At 38.3% G+C, this 17,433-nt stretch overlaps 1 protein-coding gene across 2 annotated transcripts in view; it reads right to left on the bottom strand.

Moving 5' to 3' along the window:
* Positions 1–6,851: 6,851 nt before the first annotated feature.
* Positions 6,852–17,433, bottom strand: part of atxn7l1 (ataxin 7-like 1) — a 30,019-nt gene continuing 19,437 nt past the window's right edge. For both annotated transcript variants that reach the window (XM_085139018.1, XM_085139019.1), the window contains 6 exons: positions 15,748–16,010; positions 14,892–15,102; positions 13,081–13,202; positions 12,011–12,532; positions 11,466–11,718; positions 6,852–10,419 (listed from right to left, as the gene is read on the bottom strand). In XM_085139018.1, coding sequence (XP_084995144.1) covers positions 10,402–10,419; positions 11,466–11,718; positions 12,011–12,532; positions 13,081–13,202; positions 14,892–15,102; positions 15,748–16,010 — 1,389 coding nt within the window. In that variant the 3' untranslated portion in view covers positions 6,852–10,401. The remainder of the gene's footprint in view (positions 10,420–11,465; positions 11,719–12,010; positions 12,533–13,080; positions 13,203–14,891; positions 15,103–15,747; positions 16,011–17,433) is intronic.

Here is a 17,433-nt window from a genome sequence, read left to right on the forward strand (position 1 = left end):
AGGGTGGGACTCGTTTCCAGAGGGACTCCAAGACAAACAGATGACACTGGTAAGATCTTTTTGTTTTTTTCTAACGGGGCATTAAATGTGAGCAAATATTGTAACTGCTAATAGTCTCCAAACATTCCTCATAATCAGATTTATGTTAATTTCTTGCAAAGGAATGAAAATGAAGCGTTTTGTGACGCGAACATTGCTTTCCTAATGTGACCGTTCTGCCTCCTAAGAAGTGTCAGGATCTCACGCGCCTTCAAGTCGTGCACATGCTGCTGCAATTATGAATTCAGAAGACCACCTGTGCAGTAATTGCTCATACCAGCAGTAGCATCTGAGTTTAAGGAGACTAAATGAGGGCAGGTTTCTTCTTTTGAGGCTAACGTCATTTGTTTTGAATCACATTTCTGCCTGAGTGCTTTTGATCTATTATGTGGCTGATGATGAGATTCGGGGTCGTGTTTGAGCTAACTGACCACAAGGTGTCAATGTTGCCGGGAATGTATTTCGCCGTGTGTCATTTTGGTTCATTAATGGAGAAAGCACTGAGGAAAGCAGCAGGTATAAATGCCTACTGGATGTCATGCTCACATAAATCTAACTAGATGAAGTGATTTGTCCAGAGAGAATAGACGGAAGGAGAGCCATCTGCACTTGCCAATGCCTCAGTAATGTATAATTCTGCCTTAACACAGCAGGTTTCATCCTTATGGCGCTCTATCACAATTTAATCCCTAGTGCATTGTATTTTGTCTATTTTCATTTCTTGATTCTTGTTTAAATCTTTCCTTTTAAAATAAGATTGATGTTAGGAAATGTGTTGAATGGACAGGCGAGAATGGTGAGCGTTAAAAAAAATAATGCAGCAGCTCATTTCTGTGGGGACACTTTGATAATGACCAACCTAAGATGCGTGGGATACGTATCAGGACACCAACCGACCATAACATTGCAGTGCTATGAGATTTCTTTCACTTTCATGTGTAATTTAAGTTTTCTCTCCCTGCCAAGTCAGTTTTTTTCCTTTTATTTACTTTTTTTCAAAGCAACAACAAAAAAATTACCACGAGAAAGACCAAATGAAGCTTGCAGCATTCCTGTTTGATTCAATATACAATAATGTGTAAAAGTCTTGAGCCACCCCTCAGTTCTTTATAGTTTGTTGAGAAAACATGACATATGTGCAGCTTCTTCTTTTTTGTGCAATGTGCAAAAATACTTAGAAATACAGAAAAAACAGAGATTGTAAAATTCTAAAGAACTCAAAAGTCAGCATTTCATACAGCCATCTCTATTCTTCAACACACTGTTGGAAAAGCTTTCCTGTAATTTCTTCAAGTAGTCTTCAGGAATAGTTCTCGAGGCTTCCCACACTGCATCAAAACTGTTGAGGTACGCGCCCCGGGGAGCCCAACTCATGACTGATAGTGCTTTATTTTGTGTTTTTCTATGCAGGTATGCTTTTACTGCATTGGCAGGATCACGTCATGCTGAAAAATAAAGCTGTTGCCAATCAGGTGCTTTCCAGATAGTATTGCACGATGGATAAAAGTCTGATGGTACTTTTCTTCATTCATGATTCTATCAGTTTTAGCAAGATCTCCAACAACAATGGCCGAAATGCAGCCCCAAACCATGACAGAGCCTCCATCGTGTTTTAAAGATGGCTGTAGACACCCACTGTTGTACTCCTCACTTCTTGCATACTTATTAAAGACAACTGGAACCACGGATTTTAAATTTGGATGCATTACTCCATAAGCCAAAATTTCTTGCGTAATTTGACATACCTCAGCCCTTTTCTTTGTTTGACTTCCTTCAGAATAGCTCCTTGTTGGCCATGGTTCCATTGAGAAAATTTCTGACGAGGCAACAGTAACTGAAGGGCCAAATGCATCTCTCACTTCCTTTGTCAGGGGTTGCTGGATTCCTTCCTGCTTTCTAAGGACGCTTATCCTCTACACAGTTTCCTCACATTTTTTAAGTAAGCACTGCACACCACACCGAGATATGCCAAGTTTTGGGCTAATGGCTCTTTGATTATCACCTTGTTGTTGCTGCAAAAGACAAACAAACAAACAAAAATGGGTTTTGTTATTAATGCCAAATTGCTAGTAACATAATGCCCTAAAATACAATTTAAAGCTGGTTCTTTTCTAAATTATATATTATGTGTAGACACAACACTGGTTGATCGTTTGAGTCAGGTATGTTTTTATGCTTAAAAGATTCATAATACATTGTTAATTTGCTTAATAAAATGAAACATTCCTCTAAAAGTGATCAGGTACAACGACTTGACTGAAAATGTTTGAAAAAGCAGCCAATGTCCAAAAGAAAACTCTGAAAGACTATGAAATAGACCACAGTCTGGCTCCTTAAATGCAAAATATAAAGAAATTAAGGGAAGCTTTTGCACAGTACTGTACTCAACTACAACTAGAACAGCAGAAAAAAACATCTAACTTGAGCAGATAAAGATTGGTGTGATCATGAGAGATGTTTGCTAAGTGTATGATATAGATTTGGAAAGTAAAATCAGCAAGATTCCCAGCAAAATTTAAAAGAATCATCCCAATCAAAGCTGTGTTGACCTCAGATGTTTCAACAGTAAACACCCGAGCCTCATCATTCTAATATTTGTTGCAGATAAAACAGTCACATACAACAACTCCATTCAAGGTAAGTGGACTACATTTCTGATTAGCTTCGCCATGTCTGTGGTACACTGTTTATAACAATCGTATTTTTAGAATGTAATATAGGTTTTAAAGTGCTACAATAGAACTTCTCAAAGAAAGAAAAAGATGCTCACCAATTTATGAAATAAAAACTGAATTTATGAGCTAATAAAACGCTAGTCTGTGTAAAGGTAATTTCTGAAGCACCAGCCTTGTTTGATATGTGATCAATTGTGTTAGCCTAAACTTAGTTCACCCCCTTGGACACACCATTCTTTTTTGTACAGCGCGCTGTCTCATTAAGGTATCGTGGTCATCTAGCCATGGGATCAGTTGTTGACATTCTCTTCTTCACTTCGCTATGGTAGGCTATTTTAACATCTTCCCATAAGTTTACATAAAAGCTACATCAATTCTTAAAATTAAATTAGGGAACTTCAAAACCCCCGCTTTTCTGTGGGGATTTGTTCGTTTGTTCAGTTTCCAATTATCAAACTTTGTGGTTATACAGTCACACTGACTCAGTCTTGGGGAAAAAAATATCAGCTGTTCTTTACAAGCATCTGCAAGGACTCAAGAAGGGTCATTACTCGCATCAAAGAAGTTGATATAAATTAAATTACTAAGCATTTATAGTTTAATGTGCAATAACTGATCACAGTGCTTCCAGATATATTTCACGTGAATAACATTTAATGTGTAAAAGATAAAGAAATAACCTCTGTTTTAATGTTTTCCACTCTTTCTTTGATCTAAAAAACTAGTAAAACTGTAGAAATATTAACTGGACACCACATTATCACTGACATAATAAGTGAATCTCTAAATTCACCCCACTCGCCAAAGCCCGTAAATGAGGAACATGTGATATTTGCTGCTAGAATGTGAATAAGGCAGTCAGTGTGTAAGTATCGTAACATTTTTGGACTCCTGTCCGTAAAGAACAGAGGACAGAGACTGCTCAGAGGGGCAAATGGCTAATTACTGCATGTAATGTCCTTTCTCTGGCTGAGTAAGGATACTGAATGACAGTCTGGAGCAGAGATGGAGTCTCAGTTGCCTGTTCTGACTCTAAACAATAATAACAGAATCAGTGCTATGGAGAGAAGGGCACTGAAATGACACAGCAGAACAATCTGACTTAGTGTTCCGTCGTGGGCTTCTATCTGATCTGAACAAAACATCAGCTGATCATGGTTTTTGAGATCAAAGGTCAGTCACTGAGAGGTCCTGTGGGATTTAACATGAGACTCCAAGATGTTGATAAATGCTTAAATAAAGAATTTGCTTTGCCCTCGCAACAAGCATAGCGTGATCTTTATTATGCTTTAGTTGTGCTGTCCACAAAATTAGTCTGTGGATTCCATTCGCTTGCCAGCAGAGGTGACTGTTCTGTAGCGTTTTGTGTCATCAATCCTTAGGGTTAGGCCTTGACCTGGAAAGTAAACCCCGGTGGTCTGGAGAAGAAGCTTCTGAGTCACAGTCAACATCGTGTTTTGTTCTGAAGAGCCCTTTTCTGTTAGTCCAAGAGGATCTAATTAAAATACACAGAACTGTTAATGTGGCTGCTGTTACAGTCCTTTGTAGAAATGGAAAGCTTTGATAGAGGTTGGATGGTCAGGCAATTCAACTGGACTTGTGTAATAACAGGTGATAGGGTAAAAAATGTTGGAAACCACAGTAGTACCTTTGTGAGGCTTTTTGTGTTGTAGGCACAGCACTACACGTGTGCGGTTTTCTTTTCCAATCTTATACTTACTTTATGGAACTGATTGCTTTTGATAAACTTGAAATATGTTATAGGTTAAAAAAGCTCTATTTAAACATACATTTTCAGACTGCTTATTTCTTTGATGTTAGTCTGCACTTATCCAGTAGTGCTTGGCCTGTAGTGAGCAGAGTGAAGTGTTGGTGATGGTTCAGGTTTGCTGTAGAAAATTGTTAAAGTTAGTTTTAAATTATGCTAGCATCATTCTGTGTTGTTAGTTTAGTTTCATAGGTTATGCTTTAGGAACCTTTACATTAGAAGCTATAGCTGTAACACCATTAGCCATGGGCTAGCTGGGTTGCTGACTACCACGCTCAGGCGTATGCAGAGTGCTGCTTTGCTCTGTAAAGACGGAAGATCTCTAAAATGAGTTTCAAGCAGTCTTTCTGATGTTTATCACGAATGAGTCATCTTTTAACATAATGCAAGGCCATGCTCATAAGTAATGGCTGCAACTTCATTAACCACAGTACTTGAGAAGGTATAGTTACATCATTTACTGCTTTTGTGGTAGTGTTTCGCAAATTAAACAAGACACTTAATAAAATAACTAATATTTAAGTTGATTTCATAAGCTGATAAATTACAGTCAAATAGTAAATACAGTCATATGAGAAATATGACCTATCAAGGCATAATAAAAGTAATCATTCCTTATCAGGTCTCAAAATTAGGTAAATACAACTTCAGAGGATGTAGAAAACATGACATATTACACTGTCTATATATTTCATAAATTAGGAAATAGTGGTTGAAGAACTAAGGATACCTTCACTCCTTTCAGTGAAGGAGTGAAGAAGGTAAGAAACAGCCAGGTCCTGTAATCAAATGAACCTGAATCACTCAGGTGTATGTTAACACAATGCAAAGAAAATCAATTGTTGCTACCCATCAGTCTGGAAAGAGTTGGAAGGCCATTTCCAAATATTTGAGGTCCATCATCCTACAGTGAGAAAGATTATTCACAAATGCAAGACATTCAAGACAGTTGCCAATCGTCCCATGAGTAGACATCCAAACAAATTCCCCCCAAGGTCAGTGCAAAAAACTCAAGAGCTTCACCTGAGACCATGTTAAAGGTTAAAGTTAATGCCAGTACAATTAGAAAAAGACTGTACAGGTTTGGCTTGTTTGGAAGTGCTGCCAGAGAAAGCCTCTTCTCTCTAAAAAGAACACGGCAGTATGACTTCTGAAAGACTAGGCTTCTGGAACAATGTCGTTTGGACAGACAAGATCAAAGTGCAGATGTTTGGCCATAATGAATAACACAACATTTGTAGAAAGAGAAAGCGTAACAGCACGAACACCTCATACCGACTGTGAAGCATGGTGGTGTAAGGGAGATGATTCGGGCCTATTTTGCAGCCACATGACTGGGATTTTTTGCAGTCATTGAACCCACCATGAACAACACCAAATTATTCTAAAGTGAAATGGGAGGTAATCTGTCTTATAGCTCAAGCTTGGCTGAAACATCATCATGCTACATGACAATGAATCCAAGCACAGCAGGAAACCTACAACAGAAAGGCTGAAAGTTCAAGCTCTCAGTTAATGTAAAATAACTGTGAAAGATATCAACTGTGGTTGTATTTAAACCATTTTAGAATGTGTTAATGTAAAAGATGATCTTTTGGATTTTTTTTGTTATATCCTGATATGTGAAACCAGAAAATGGGTCTAGTTTGTTTTTCACAATTTTACAGCATGTAATAAATAATTTAACTTGTGAAAACAGTAAGGCAATCACTTGCATTAATTCTCTTTTAGTTAGTACTTTTTTGGAGCTGGTTCTTATACTTGCCTAAACAAAAAGCTTAGGCTAATTGGAAAGTCAAAGAACAGTAAATAACAGTAAAAACAACTTATCTGATCATTTGTCATGAAATTTCATGAAAAGACAACACACAGACAACAAGATCGGGAGATCACCCCATTCAGTGGGATAGATCTTTGTATGTAAAACTGTTCAGATGGACTAAAGTGGTAAGCTGATTCCTATAATTACCATTACTGCTGCTACATATTTAAAAAGTTAAACATTGCAAGACAGAAAGAATACAGTTATGCTGTACAGTTACAGATTGACCTGGTAAAATAAAATAATTAAAATGTACCAAAATGTTGCACTTTACAAAATATAAAAAGCTTCCTTGTGAAATACCGGCAACCACATAAGAGGCGTTTGCTCGCTACCAGCAATTCAAAAATATGTCAGACATCAATGATAAGGAGAGATACTTTCAGAAGGTAAAAAATAGAGCTGTAATAAAGAGCTGTGAGACTTTCTTTACAATTCAAAAGCTGCAAATTTGATTTACAAACAAGACAAATCCACTTTCAATCATTTAATAAAAGCTTGGATACAAGACCTTTTTTTTTTTTTCTTCATTTTTTTACAGCATGTGGCATGTGTTAAGTTGTATTGGTGGAAAATCCATTTTCTAAAACAACTGCAGTAAGACTGAATAAAACCCCCAAAATCTTAACAAGGCATTTTTCAGACATTCAACATTCACCACAGTTTGGATCGGATAATAACAACAGTGCGCTGGTTTAGGGGGCCAACTGACCAACAATATACTCTTCATCTTCTTTTAATGGAGTTGCCAGAAACACTATCACAAATATAAAGATTTTTTTTTTAATATCTAAAATATTTATATAAATAGAAAGTAATTAAAGATCTGGGCAAAATGACAAAGTGCAAAACAGAAAGAAAAGAAACAGGGAGGGTTAAAAAAAAACAAAAACTTTAACAGCAAAGACAATATACAACTGCTCTGAAATCAGCAACCATGAGCCTTGTCTTCATTTTAGCTGCAACAGACCGTAACTTCCCATTTCTATTTCTTCAACCAGTAACCCAGATTGGCTCCCCAACAAACACTTGATCTTTGATCAGTAGATACATGTGAGAAGGTACTGGGTGAGAAAACTGAAATCTATCCAATGATACCAAGACCTGTAACCAGTAAATAACACCAAAAAAAAAAAAAAGTATCAACCATCGCTTTAGTGGTGTATGCGTTGATCTGTTATTAAACGTCTGTTGATTTAAACGTGTGAGCACAGCAAAGAAAACTGAAGAAAAATTAAAAGATTTGTTTATCTTGTCATAAAAGGGATGTTAGCCATTTAACTGTACACAGCCAGTACCCAGTTAAACCATGTGTATCTACAGCGAAACAAAGCCTACCATGCAGGTTCTATTAAACTGATCTAAACTGGTAGACAATCTCACGCGCTGATGGACAGTCATGGGAAGCACTTTGAGTACTTGGAAAAACGTAACACAAATACAAATGATTATGTACAATTCATTCATCATTAGTGCTTAAACAAAACAACCAATGAGTCCAAAAAGAGTTAGTTTCCACTGAAGCAGCTGGCAAGTACCAGGCAAGTGCATTTCTGAGAGTCACACTGCTAAACAGCAAATTTAAATGCTTTCAGTTACGTCAGCTCTATCATCAGCAGTAATGAATGAAAGAGGGGGGTACTTCTCTGACATTTTAAAGGTTTATGCCATTTGTTTTTTGACCCATTACGACATCTGCTGCACTTCAAAAGGGACCTGTTATGCCTTTCTCCATTAGCTGTCAAAGTCTAGTATTAACAAGTAATCTTTGTAAGCCAAAAGTTTGAGCCTTAGACTGATATAATCCATTTTAGACAGTTTTTTTTCTACTTATGTAGTTGGGAAGGGCCACCAATCAAATGAAAACTGGCTCAAAGGGAGGAGCTAAAAGTCAGTATAAGGAAAATCGGAATTATTTTGAATTATTAATGGGAGCAAGCATAGGAGATCCCCTTTGAAATAAGAAAAATCTCTTCACATTTTCTGATCAACTTTTTTGATATCCTCAGTTAAATTTCGTAACACTTTAAATATTTAACCTGTGGCACACAGTGCTATAGAAAACAAAAACATATAGTTTCCCTTCAAATGTAAGTGTTGTCTGTTTAAATCAGCACTGCTTTTTTACACCTGATGCTGCATCTAATAAAAGACACTTGAGGGCTCAAAGGAATGACTACCGAGCTACCGGAGAAGAAACGGTACCTAGCTTGAGCTGGGCAGCTGTGAAGCAAGCGGATACATTTTGACCCAGTTCTGACTCGACATAACACAACAAACCAAGCGTAATCGCACTGAGATGAGGCCGACCGGCCTTGGAAGATAAAGATAGTTTAAAAATATAGCTATAGTTTTGAACACTGGAAGAAGTATTAAAAAGGGTGAACCCACAGGAAATTGGGAAAGTGGTGCCCCTTTATATGAAAATACAAATAAGGGCCTGGTTTCACAAAACAAAACCTAACCAGCCTTTTGTCTTGCAATGGTAAGAAATAATTGTGACCTCCAGGCCTATTATCTCTTGACAGGACACAGTAGAACCAGACTACTTCACTTTCCTTTTAGAGCCTTAAATGCTTGCACAATACTGCATCTAAAGTGTATACACATAATTTGTAGTATGAGAAACAACATGTGGGATATGGTTCTAAAGTTTCAGAGATCAAGATTTCTGTCAGACTACAACAATTATTTAAAACTAATATTAGAAATTGAAAAAGAACAGAAAAAGCATGTATTGTTTCCTATTGATGACAGTAAACATAGAGAGCAGCCATGGCTCAAATTGGTTTGTGTGATTATTAACTAACGATCAAATTCTCGAATGTTTTGAGAAACCAGGCAGAGCTCATTATCGTTAATAAACACAGACAAAGAGACAGGAAAGCTAAAAAATACCCTCTCTCCTACCTCATAATTGGGAAAAGGGGACAATTATGAATAAATACAAAAATAAGAACAGATATGTACACATTTTTAATAATATGAACTATAATAATACTTTCAACATTTCTTCAAAATGCCATAGAAATCTTTTTTTTTTTTTGCTGAAAAAAAGTCTCAAACCCTCAAAGGTCAAAAACAAAAACAAAAGAATGATAAATTATTATACAAAAAAAGCGCCATCCAACACCTTAATATTAATAACAATAATTCCATTTTTGGATGCCAGTCCAGGAATTTCTTGCAATGTTTAAACCAGGACGAAGGGGGAAAAAATACAAAAACATTCTTAAGTTAAATCTGACTTCTTCCTATATTGAAATACAATGCATTGATGTGGCGTTGTTGGTAACACAGATGTCTTCTTCCCTTGTCTGAACAGGTTCTTGTGTGGCACTGCTGGAGATGGCTCTGGAATCAGCGAACAAGGAAGGAAGGTGAACTGAGGGCAGTAAGTGCACTTTGAACACAGGCATGCTGGGATGAGCAGGGAACATTGGGCGGCAGGGGGACAGTAAATAGAGAAATGGACAAAGTTGTTTGGTACAGAAAGAAAGAGGTTAAAGAAGAGGTAAATGCTGGATAAAACCCAGCTCATCTCTTTTTAAAGCAAAAGGAAAAGAAAAAAATACAAATAAAAAATAGAGAAACACAAAAAAGGGGTGGAGCCACTGAGGTGGCATAGCTGAAGTCTGAGTCCTACAGTAGTCGTGTCAGTAGGTCCTTTAAACATCAAACCCCCCAAAGAAATCAGTTCTCTTTCCACTCAGATTTCTGAAAATAAACTCTGGTTATCCCCCTGCAAAAGTCAACAGTGGTGGTATCATTAACAGTGCCTTAAAATTCCCTTATCAGGAGGATAATAGGTTTTTGAAATCCTGTTCTGTAAAGACCACAACGGCACAGAGCAGCTTTCCATCAAAATGATCCGTACTGAGGGATAAGTGGTGGAAGCCACTGCCAGCCAACTGTGGGCAAAGACTTCGGAGTCCCGCTGTCACAGCAGGTGATCTAAACTGTTTTTGGATTAAACAGATGTGACATGATGAAGCAGTCTGATTGGTGCTGTAACTGGAAGAGCGGTGAGGTCAAAGGTCACAAACGGTGGTGGCCTGAACAGCTGCCCAACATTCTGTCCATTAAACAGGTTTCTGTCAGTGATGCAACTTGGCCTGCGGAGAAAAACGCACACTTGTCAAGTGATTCTTGCCTGTAAAGCAGCAGTTTCACAGCAGATGGAAGTTTAATTTGTAATTTATTTGCACAACACAGTCATTCATTCCTAGAGCTAATGATGAGACCAATAATTAATCAAAATCTGCAACAGTTTATGTTTTAGTAGAGGCAGTGACAGTGGTAGAGGAAAAGTCTAGGATCATCCTCTCAGGACAATGAACCAAAATCCAAGTCTAATGCATCAAAGAGTGACAAACATAGGCGTGGCGCTCAGATTCACAGAGACATCACCTAAACTGGTGGGTCTCCCAATTTCTGAAAATAATTAGAATAAACAAAATTTTGACCAAGCATACAGAGTATTGAACCACCCCTCATACCTTTTTTTTTTTTTTTTACCTTTATTCTTATTATTTTATTTTAGGAAAATGGGAAAGAGGTACAGCAATGAATTGAAATATGTGCAAAACACTTGAATATGTAATGCTGTATATAAGACAAAAAAACAAGTTTGTATAATTCTAACAAGGCAGCCCTTCCAGATGAGGCTTCAGTGAACAAGAGGTGGATCAACTGAAGAGCCAAATGCATCTCTCAGGTCCTGTGTCAGGTCTTTGCTGGGTTTTTGTTTTTCCTGTTTCTTAAGGACATGACTTTCAAACACTGCTCAGATGTTGTAGAGAGTTTTTAGGCCTGACACTTCTTTTGTGCTTTTGCACAAAACTGCATCCACTGTCATTCAAAAACAAGATGGAACTGAATTTGCTCAGCTGTCATCACTGTAACTTATATCTCTCACTATTTCAAGGACCACCTGATTTTAAGTGGTCACATAACAACTGCGCAAACTTCACCTGCTCATCTATTCACCACTGAATGGTGAAGTATGTCTTTGCTGTTGACCATGGGTCAATGACTGGAGCTTCTTGTAATAAATGCTGAAGGTCTCCTACACACCAGCTCTTAGCTGACTATCAGACTTCCTTGAGAATTCAAAACTCAGCACACTAAAATATATTCCAGGTAGTAGATGACTGCTTACCTGTCTTGGGGATTCAGGCCCTGAAGCTAGTATCCCCCCGCTATCGCTTCCATTCCCAAAGAGGCCATCTAACCCACCCAGTCTGCTCAGCTTGTTGCCCTTTCCTCTGTAGGAGCTGGGACTTCGCCTCTTCCTCCCTTCTGCTCCTCCCCCATAAGCTAAGGGTCCTGTGGGAGGAGCCATTGGTTGGTGGGCAGCTGAGGTTGGTTCTCTGTTAGGTGAGTAGGGTATACTGGTGCTGCCAAGTTCACGACTAGAGAGAAGCAAAAGAAGGAAAACAGCATGTTGTGTCTACATACTCACAATAAGTATATAACCTGTTATATGAATATACAATATGTTGAACTAAGTCTGCATTCCCTCTGACTACAATCATGACTTGTTATCCTCTAAAAAAGGCATAACATGTAGGTATAATCAAATATTTTTGGGAAATAAAACATTTACTTCTAAAGTTAAATATCAAAGTACAGTTTTTACAAGTTTTCAAAATTGTGGCCTCTTAATGAAACTTTTTTTTAAAATTTTTTTTACTGGGGACTCACCTGTTTTGCGATATGTGGCTTTGAGGGCCATCAGCTTTAGATAGCCAGCCCTCTGAGCTTCCCCAAAGTTCGCTATCCCCATGACCAAGTCCCTTTTTCTTGGCTGGGGAGGCAGCTGTCCCTCCCGAGCTTTGTAACTGTGAATGAAAGCTCCTGTCGTTCCTTTTGTAATTATCCACAGTGGGAAACAAGGAAGAAGAGGAAAATGAGGAGGAAGAGTAGGAAGCTTTTTTTTTCTTCTTAGTTCCCACTACGGGTTCCTCCATGTCTTTGGATGGACGACTTGCTTTATGCGTGCCGTTACGGGCTTTGCCCTGTGCGAAGACTTGGGTGTGGGGTAGCGGGGAGTCTCGGATGTTAAACACCCCAGCTGGGGATGCAGACTGAGGAAACGTGGCGGTGTACGAGAGGGAGTTGGGGAGGGAGTTGAGCAGACAAGAGGTGGGAGAAGGGGCTTGATGTGAAGGTATGGAGGATGTACCAGATGGGGAGAGGAGGCTCTCAGCAGCCAGAGGCACCTTCCTGAAACATGAAGAAGAGAATCTTACAAAAGAGAAATGTACCAATAAAGTTGTTTTACTGCCAGAATAGCTTGTAGGAGACCTTAAGTAACAATCAATATGCAGTATTTTACTGAACAATGGTTTTCTAAGCTCAATTTAGTGTCTTCCCCTCATTTCATCAGCCTCCTCGGCTATTTTTACTTTACTTCACACGATTAAAACTCAAATTATTTATCTATTCTGATTGTGCAATCATTAACTGCATGCAAACCTGTTCTTTTTTCCCCCTATATTGTTGCTAGTTTTGATCTTTGATTAAAAACTTACAGGCTTCATGTATGATTTTTTTTTTCACCTTCTATTGTTTAAAAAACAAAACAAAAATACCCTTCCCGTCTAAAAAATTAAACAGAATTTGAATCTGTTTTCCACAGCTGATGAGTTCATCCCTTCCTCTCACATCTTTCCATTAAAACATTACATTTTGCTCATCTTTACCATTTCTCACCCAAACCTATTAACCTTTAAGCAAAATATGGTAGCAGAATAATCAAAGAATACACTCGCCTCCACATCTGGGCGTTGAGGTGTTTCTCCACCATGTTTTGGAGTGCCAGCCTCATCCTGTCCCATCGCCTGTCAAACACATAGTGGCCTCGTCCCATCAGCCTGCTGCTGAATACGCAAAACTGTAAGGGGGAGAAAGAAGACAGCTCAGGTGAGAATGTTATGAAAGAATCATAAAAGAGGCAAGGCGAACGATTCTGAAAAGAAAAAGGAAGAGTGGAGGAATCAAAAGCAGTAAAAGAGGCATCAAATGATGGAACCAAAGAGATAAGCTGTTTTCACACATCAGCTCTGGACAACATCAGGGGAATTAGGTTGGGACACTGCGCCAAGTTGTCCTTTCTGATACTGAGCTCAGAGCAGAAGGCAGTCTGGTTCAGATTTGTTCTCAATCCGGGAAATAATTCTTTTGGTTTAGGCGAAGGTGCTAACTGAATACAACACATACGAGGAAGGGCGTGAATTCTGGTCATCAGGTATTATAAAGACTAAAAAGGAGGTGTCGATTAAAAATAATGTAATTTTAGATAAAATTACATCAGATATTTGAGTTTTCATGTCTACGTAGGTTGGGTAATGTCTAAAAGTGAACTAGACAACAGTCCATATGTAAAAAATGCCATAGATGAAGAAGAACAGATGCTTAAGAGAAAAACAATGTTAAAATATTTTTAGAATTTCAGAAAATAAAAAATATAACTGGAACTTTTAACAGGAAATATACAGTACAGTGTACAATTTTTATGGACTATGGTAACTTTTAGAACCTCCCATTAATCTAACCGCTCAGGTCGAAACTGACTATGAAGTGAGAGCTCTGACTTGAAGAAGTATAACAATCAAGCATTTCTTTAAATCTAGTAAAATGCAGACTTTAGGAGTAAAAAAACATGTCTGCATCAGCTTTCCATATATTTTAATAATATTATGGGCACTTAGTACTCACCATTTTAAAAGGAACAAGAGGACATGCCTGGCAAACTTCCAATGTCAGCATAACTTCAGCAAATTAATACTCCCTACCAATGAGCCTATACAGAACCTGCATGTGGCGCCTGTACAAAAACAGTGGTGCAAAAAATGGCAACACACTTTATTTAAAGATCTTATTTCTAATCTTTATGCCAGGGGTCTCAAACTTAAATGCGTTGCGGGCTACTGCTGGCACTGTCACCTAATTGGAGAAAACACCCACAAACATTTCCTAAAATGTAGTGTTGTTTTTTTTATTTCAAATATTGTATAACAAGAATTGTTTTCTTTACAAATAACTCTCTCCCTGAACTAACACAGCCATTCGCTCATCATGTTTGTACTGTCTGTTCATATTGCCTTCATATTAAATAATGTTTTGCTTTTTAAAGAACCTATTTCAACACTGCACTCACAACAACAAACAAATTCCCTAAACTTCAAGGGACAAATAGCATTATATTTCTTCACGTCAATATATGGGCCGCACATGGGGGTGAAGTGGGCCGTGAGTTTGAGACCCCTGCTTTACGCTGGCTCATTGCTCTAGCTCTAAAGATAATACAAACTGGGTAAGAGTGTGAGATCAACCATTTAACATAGAACACAATCCCTTTTCTAAAATAGCAAACTTTTCCTTTAACACATACCATTAAGCTACACCTCAGGCTGAACTGGAACAAAAATATTTCCGCTAAATGATATATAAAAGCAGACCCTGCAGGGATAAAATAGGAGATAGGATGACTAAAACTTTTGTGAATTGGTTACTGAACGCCCTGTGGTTATGGAATAAGAAAATGCATGGTAGTGCAGCATTACTGGTCCTTCTATTTTACCCCTAAAGGCTGCGGGTGATGACTGGAGTAGTGAACAGCAGGTCTGTCAGCATCCTCTGGATCTGCATCGCACTCGTCGCTGGAAAGTCGACTGCTTTCTCCAGCAGCGGTCACCCAGCTGTGGGGAGCTGGTTCCGGGTTAGATGCCTGGACAGGAGATGCTACCGTGAGCAGAGGACCTGAGGTGGAAGTGGAGGAGCCTCCTGGAACCCTGGGACAAAGGGGTGAATAAAGTCATGAGACAAAGTGGGTTAAGGATAGAAGTGGAAACATATGGGATAGAAAAACAAAAATTAAAGAAAAGAGACAGAATAGGGGCCGTGAAAGGGAAATTTAAATGTGAATGCAGAAGACGAAGAGTGTAAACAAAGAAAGAAGGAAAAAGGAAGCAAACTCCAAATAAGTTCATTTTTAAAGAAGGGTTTTGTGCTCTAAATAGAAACAGGATATATGTTTCTCACAACAATTTGACATAGGGTGATTTTTCTGCTTTCCTTGCTCCCTTCTAGCAAACTGTGTCTATAGCATCCCCTGGTGGAAAAGGGTGCATCTGTCTGAAGAAAAAAATGCTCAAGTATGCAAGTGAACACAATCTTCTCAAAATGACAAGTAAACATACTTAAGACTAAAACAAATAAGCCATTATTTCTGTTTAGAAAGCATTCCCTTTCTCTAAAAGAGCAGTTTAACTTCAGTGGCCAAAGTTTAACAACATAAAAATGGCAGAAGTACATAGAAAACTATATAAAATAGGCATTATAATATACAATGCTCCTGAAACACACATTTTTAAAGCTGATTAGATTCCTAAAGCTTTTATTATTTGCATATTTAATACTTTTCACATCCTTTGTACCTTGGTATGTGTGCATTTGCCAGCCGCAGCTTCAATGTGGAGAGAGGTCGTCCATTGGGGCAGTGAGACTTGCTGGGAGACGAGCTCTCTTTAGATGTAATACTCTGGCTGGAGCCTTCCTTCCCTCCCTGCGCTCCATCCTTGTCCTTGTCCTTTTCTTTCACTCCATCCTTCTCCTTTGCCCGCCCCTTGTGTTCAGCCAGGAGGATGTCAAAATGTTTCCTTCGGCCAGGGACAGCCCGCCGGTGGGTTAAAGAGTGAGTCTGCAGCAAATGAAAAAAAAAAACCCAAAACAAAACAATTATTTTATTCTTTTATTCTTCTGACCGTTTAGAAATACTGGGTTATTTCCAGAGAGACTTTGTAAATGAAAATATTGATCTGTGAAGAACAGACTGTACCACAAACACACTTCATTGGGATTGAATGCTGCATTGAGAGAGGCTCAAGACACGACTCTTTGGTTTCATGATAGTTTCCATAACCTCACACTGTATGTGTCTACGTCACACCACACAAACACGGGTAAATATTACCTGTGCCTATATACCGTTCCAGGCACTTTGGAAGGTAACCAGCCATCAAACATTTGGTTTTCCAATAGATATTTACCAAACAAGTCAGAGAGGTTGCTTTAGACTGCCAGGCCTGCGTTTGGAAAGAAAAATACTTCCTGCACTTATTCAAAGGGAGCAGCGAAGGTCTGTGCATCTTTAACCACAAGGCCCCAAAGGTTTATGTATCACATTTCTAACTATCCTGACTATTGAATACACATTTGAAAGAAAATAAAAACTTTTAAAAACTGAACAAGATGCCAGTGTTTGGCGTGCTAGTCGAAATTATGGTGATGTATTAGGGTTTTCTGAAGTTTGAAGTAATGCTGAATTCAGAAAGAAAGGGGAAATCTGAACACTGACAAAAGTAAAATATAAGTTAATTTTAATTTAAAGATCCACCACGACCACTGCACTTTCCTCCCCCATCTCCACCTCATCCTCTTCCTTGTCACCCAAAGCTTCATCTCCTGACCTGAAATTAGGACTCTAACATCAGAAAATGTCCATAAACATGCCTATTTATTCCTGATTCGATTATTCCAGATTAGACATGTGACCTTCCTGCCTCCAGATAGCTGACATTGAGCTGCCTGGTTAAAAGCCAATGTCCCTCTGATCAACAGTTTGATTACATTCTCACATTGTGTGAGAGTTTATTTGCCAATTGCCTGAGTGTGACAACATTAAAATCCATTTTAACATTATTTTCTGAAATGAGCTCCAGTGACTCATCAGCCCATCCTGGACACATTCACGAATTTTTACAGCCTCGGATGCTTCACAAACAGCACAAAACCGATCGATATTAAATTTTACAAGTTGTAAATATGTTTGGTGGTTTTTTGTTTTGTTTTGTGGATAGTTTGGCAATGTGCCCTCTAGCTTATCAAGACAAAATGCTATGTGTCTAGCGATGCTGGACATAGTAGATCTGAACAAGATTACAAACCACTCCCATGTGAAAAAAATGGCAACAAATTAGCCTGATACATCTTTAATTACTTAACCAGTTTGCAGTGATTAGTAAAGCTCAGCAGAGGTAATTATAGGGCAGTAAAATAGAGTATTACTTCTTAAGATGTTTTAGCCTCATCCAACGTCTATAATTACCTCATCAGGGGAAGTG

The sequence above is a fragment of the Neolamprologus multifasciatus genome, chromosome 17 (genome assembly GCF_963576455.1).
Source record: "Neolamprologus multifasciatus chromosome 17, fNeoMul1.2, whole genome shotgun sequence".
NCBI lineage: Eukaryota > Metazoa > Chordata > Actinopteri > Cichliformes > Cichlidae > Neolamprologus > Neolamprologus multifasciatus.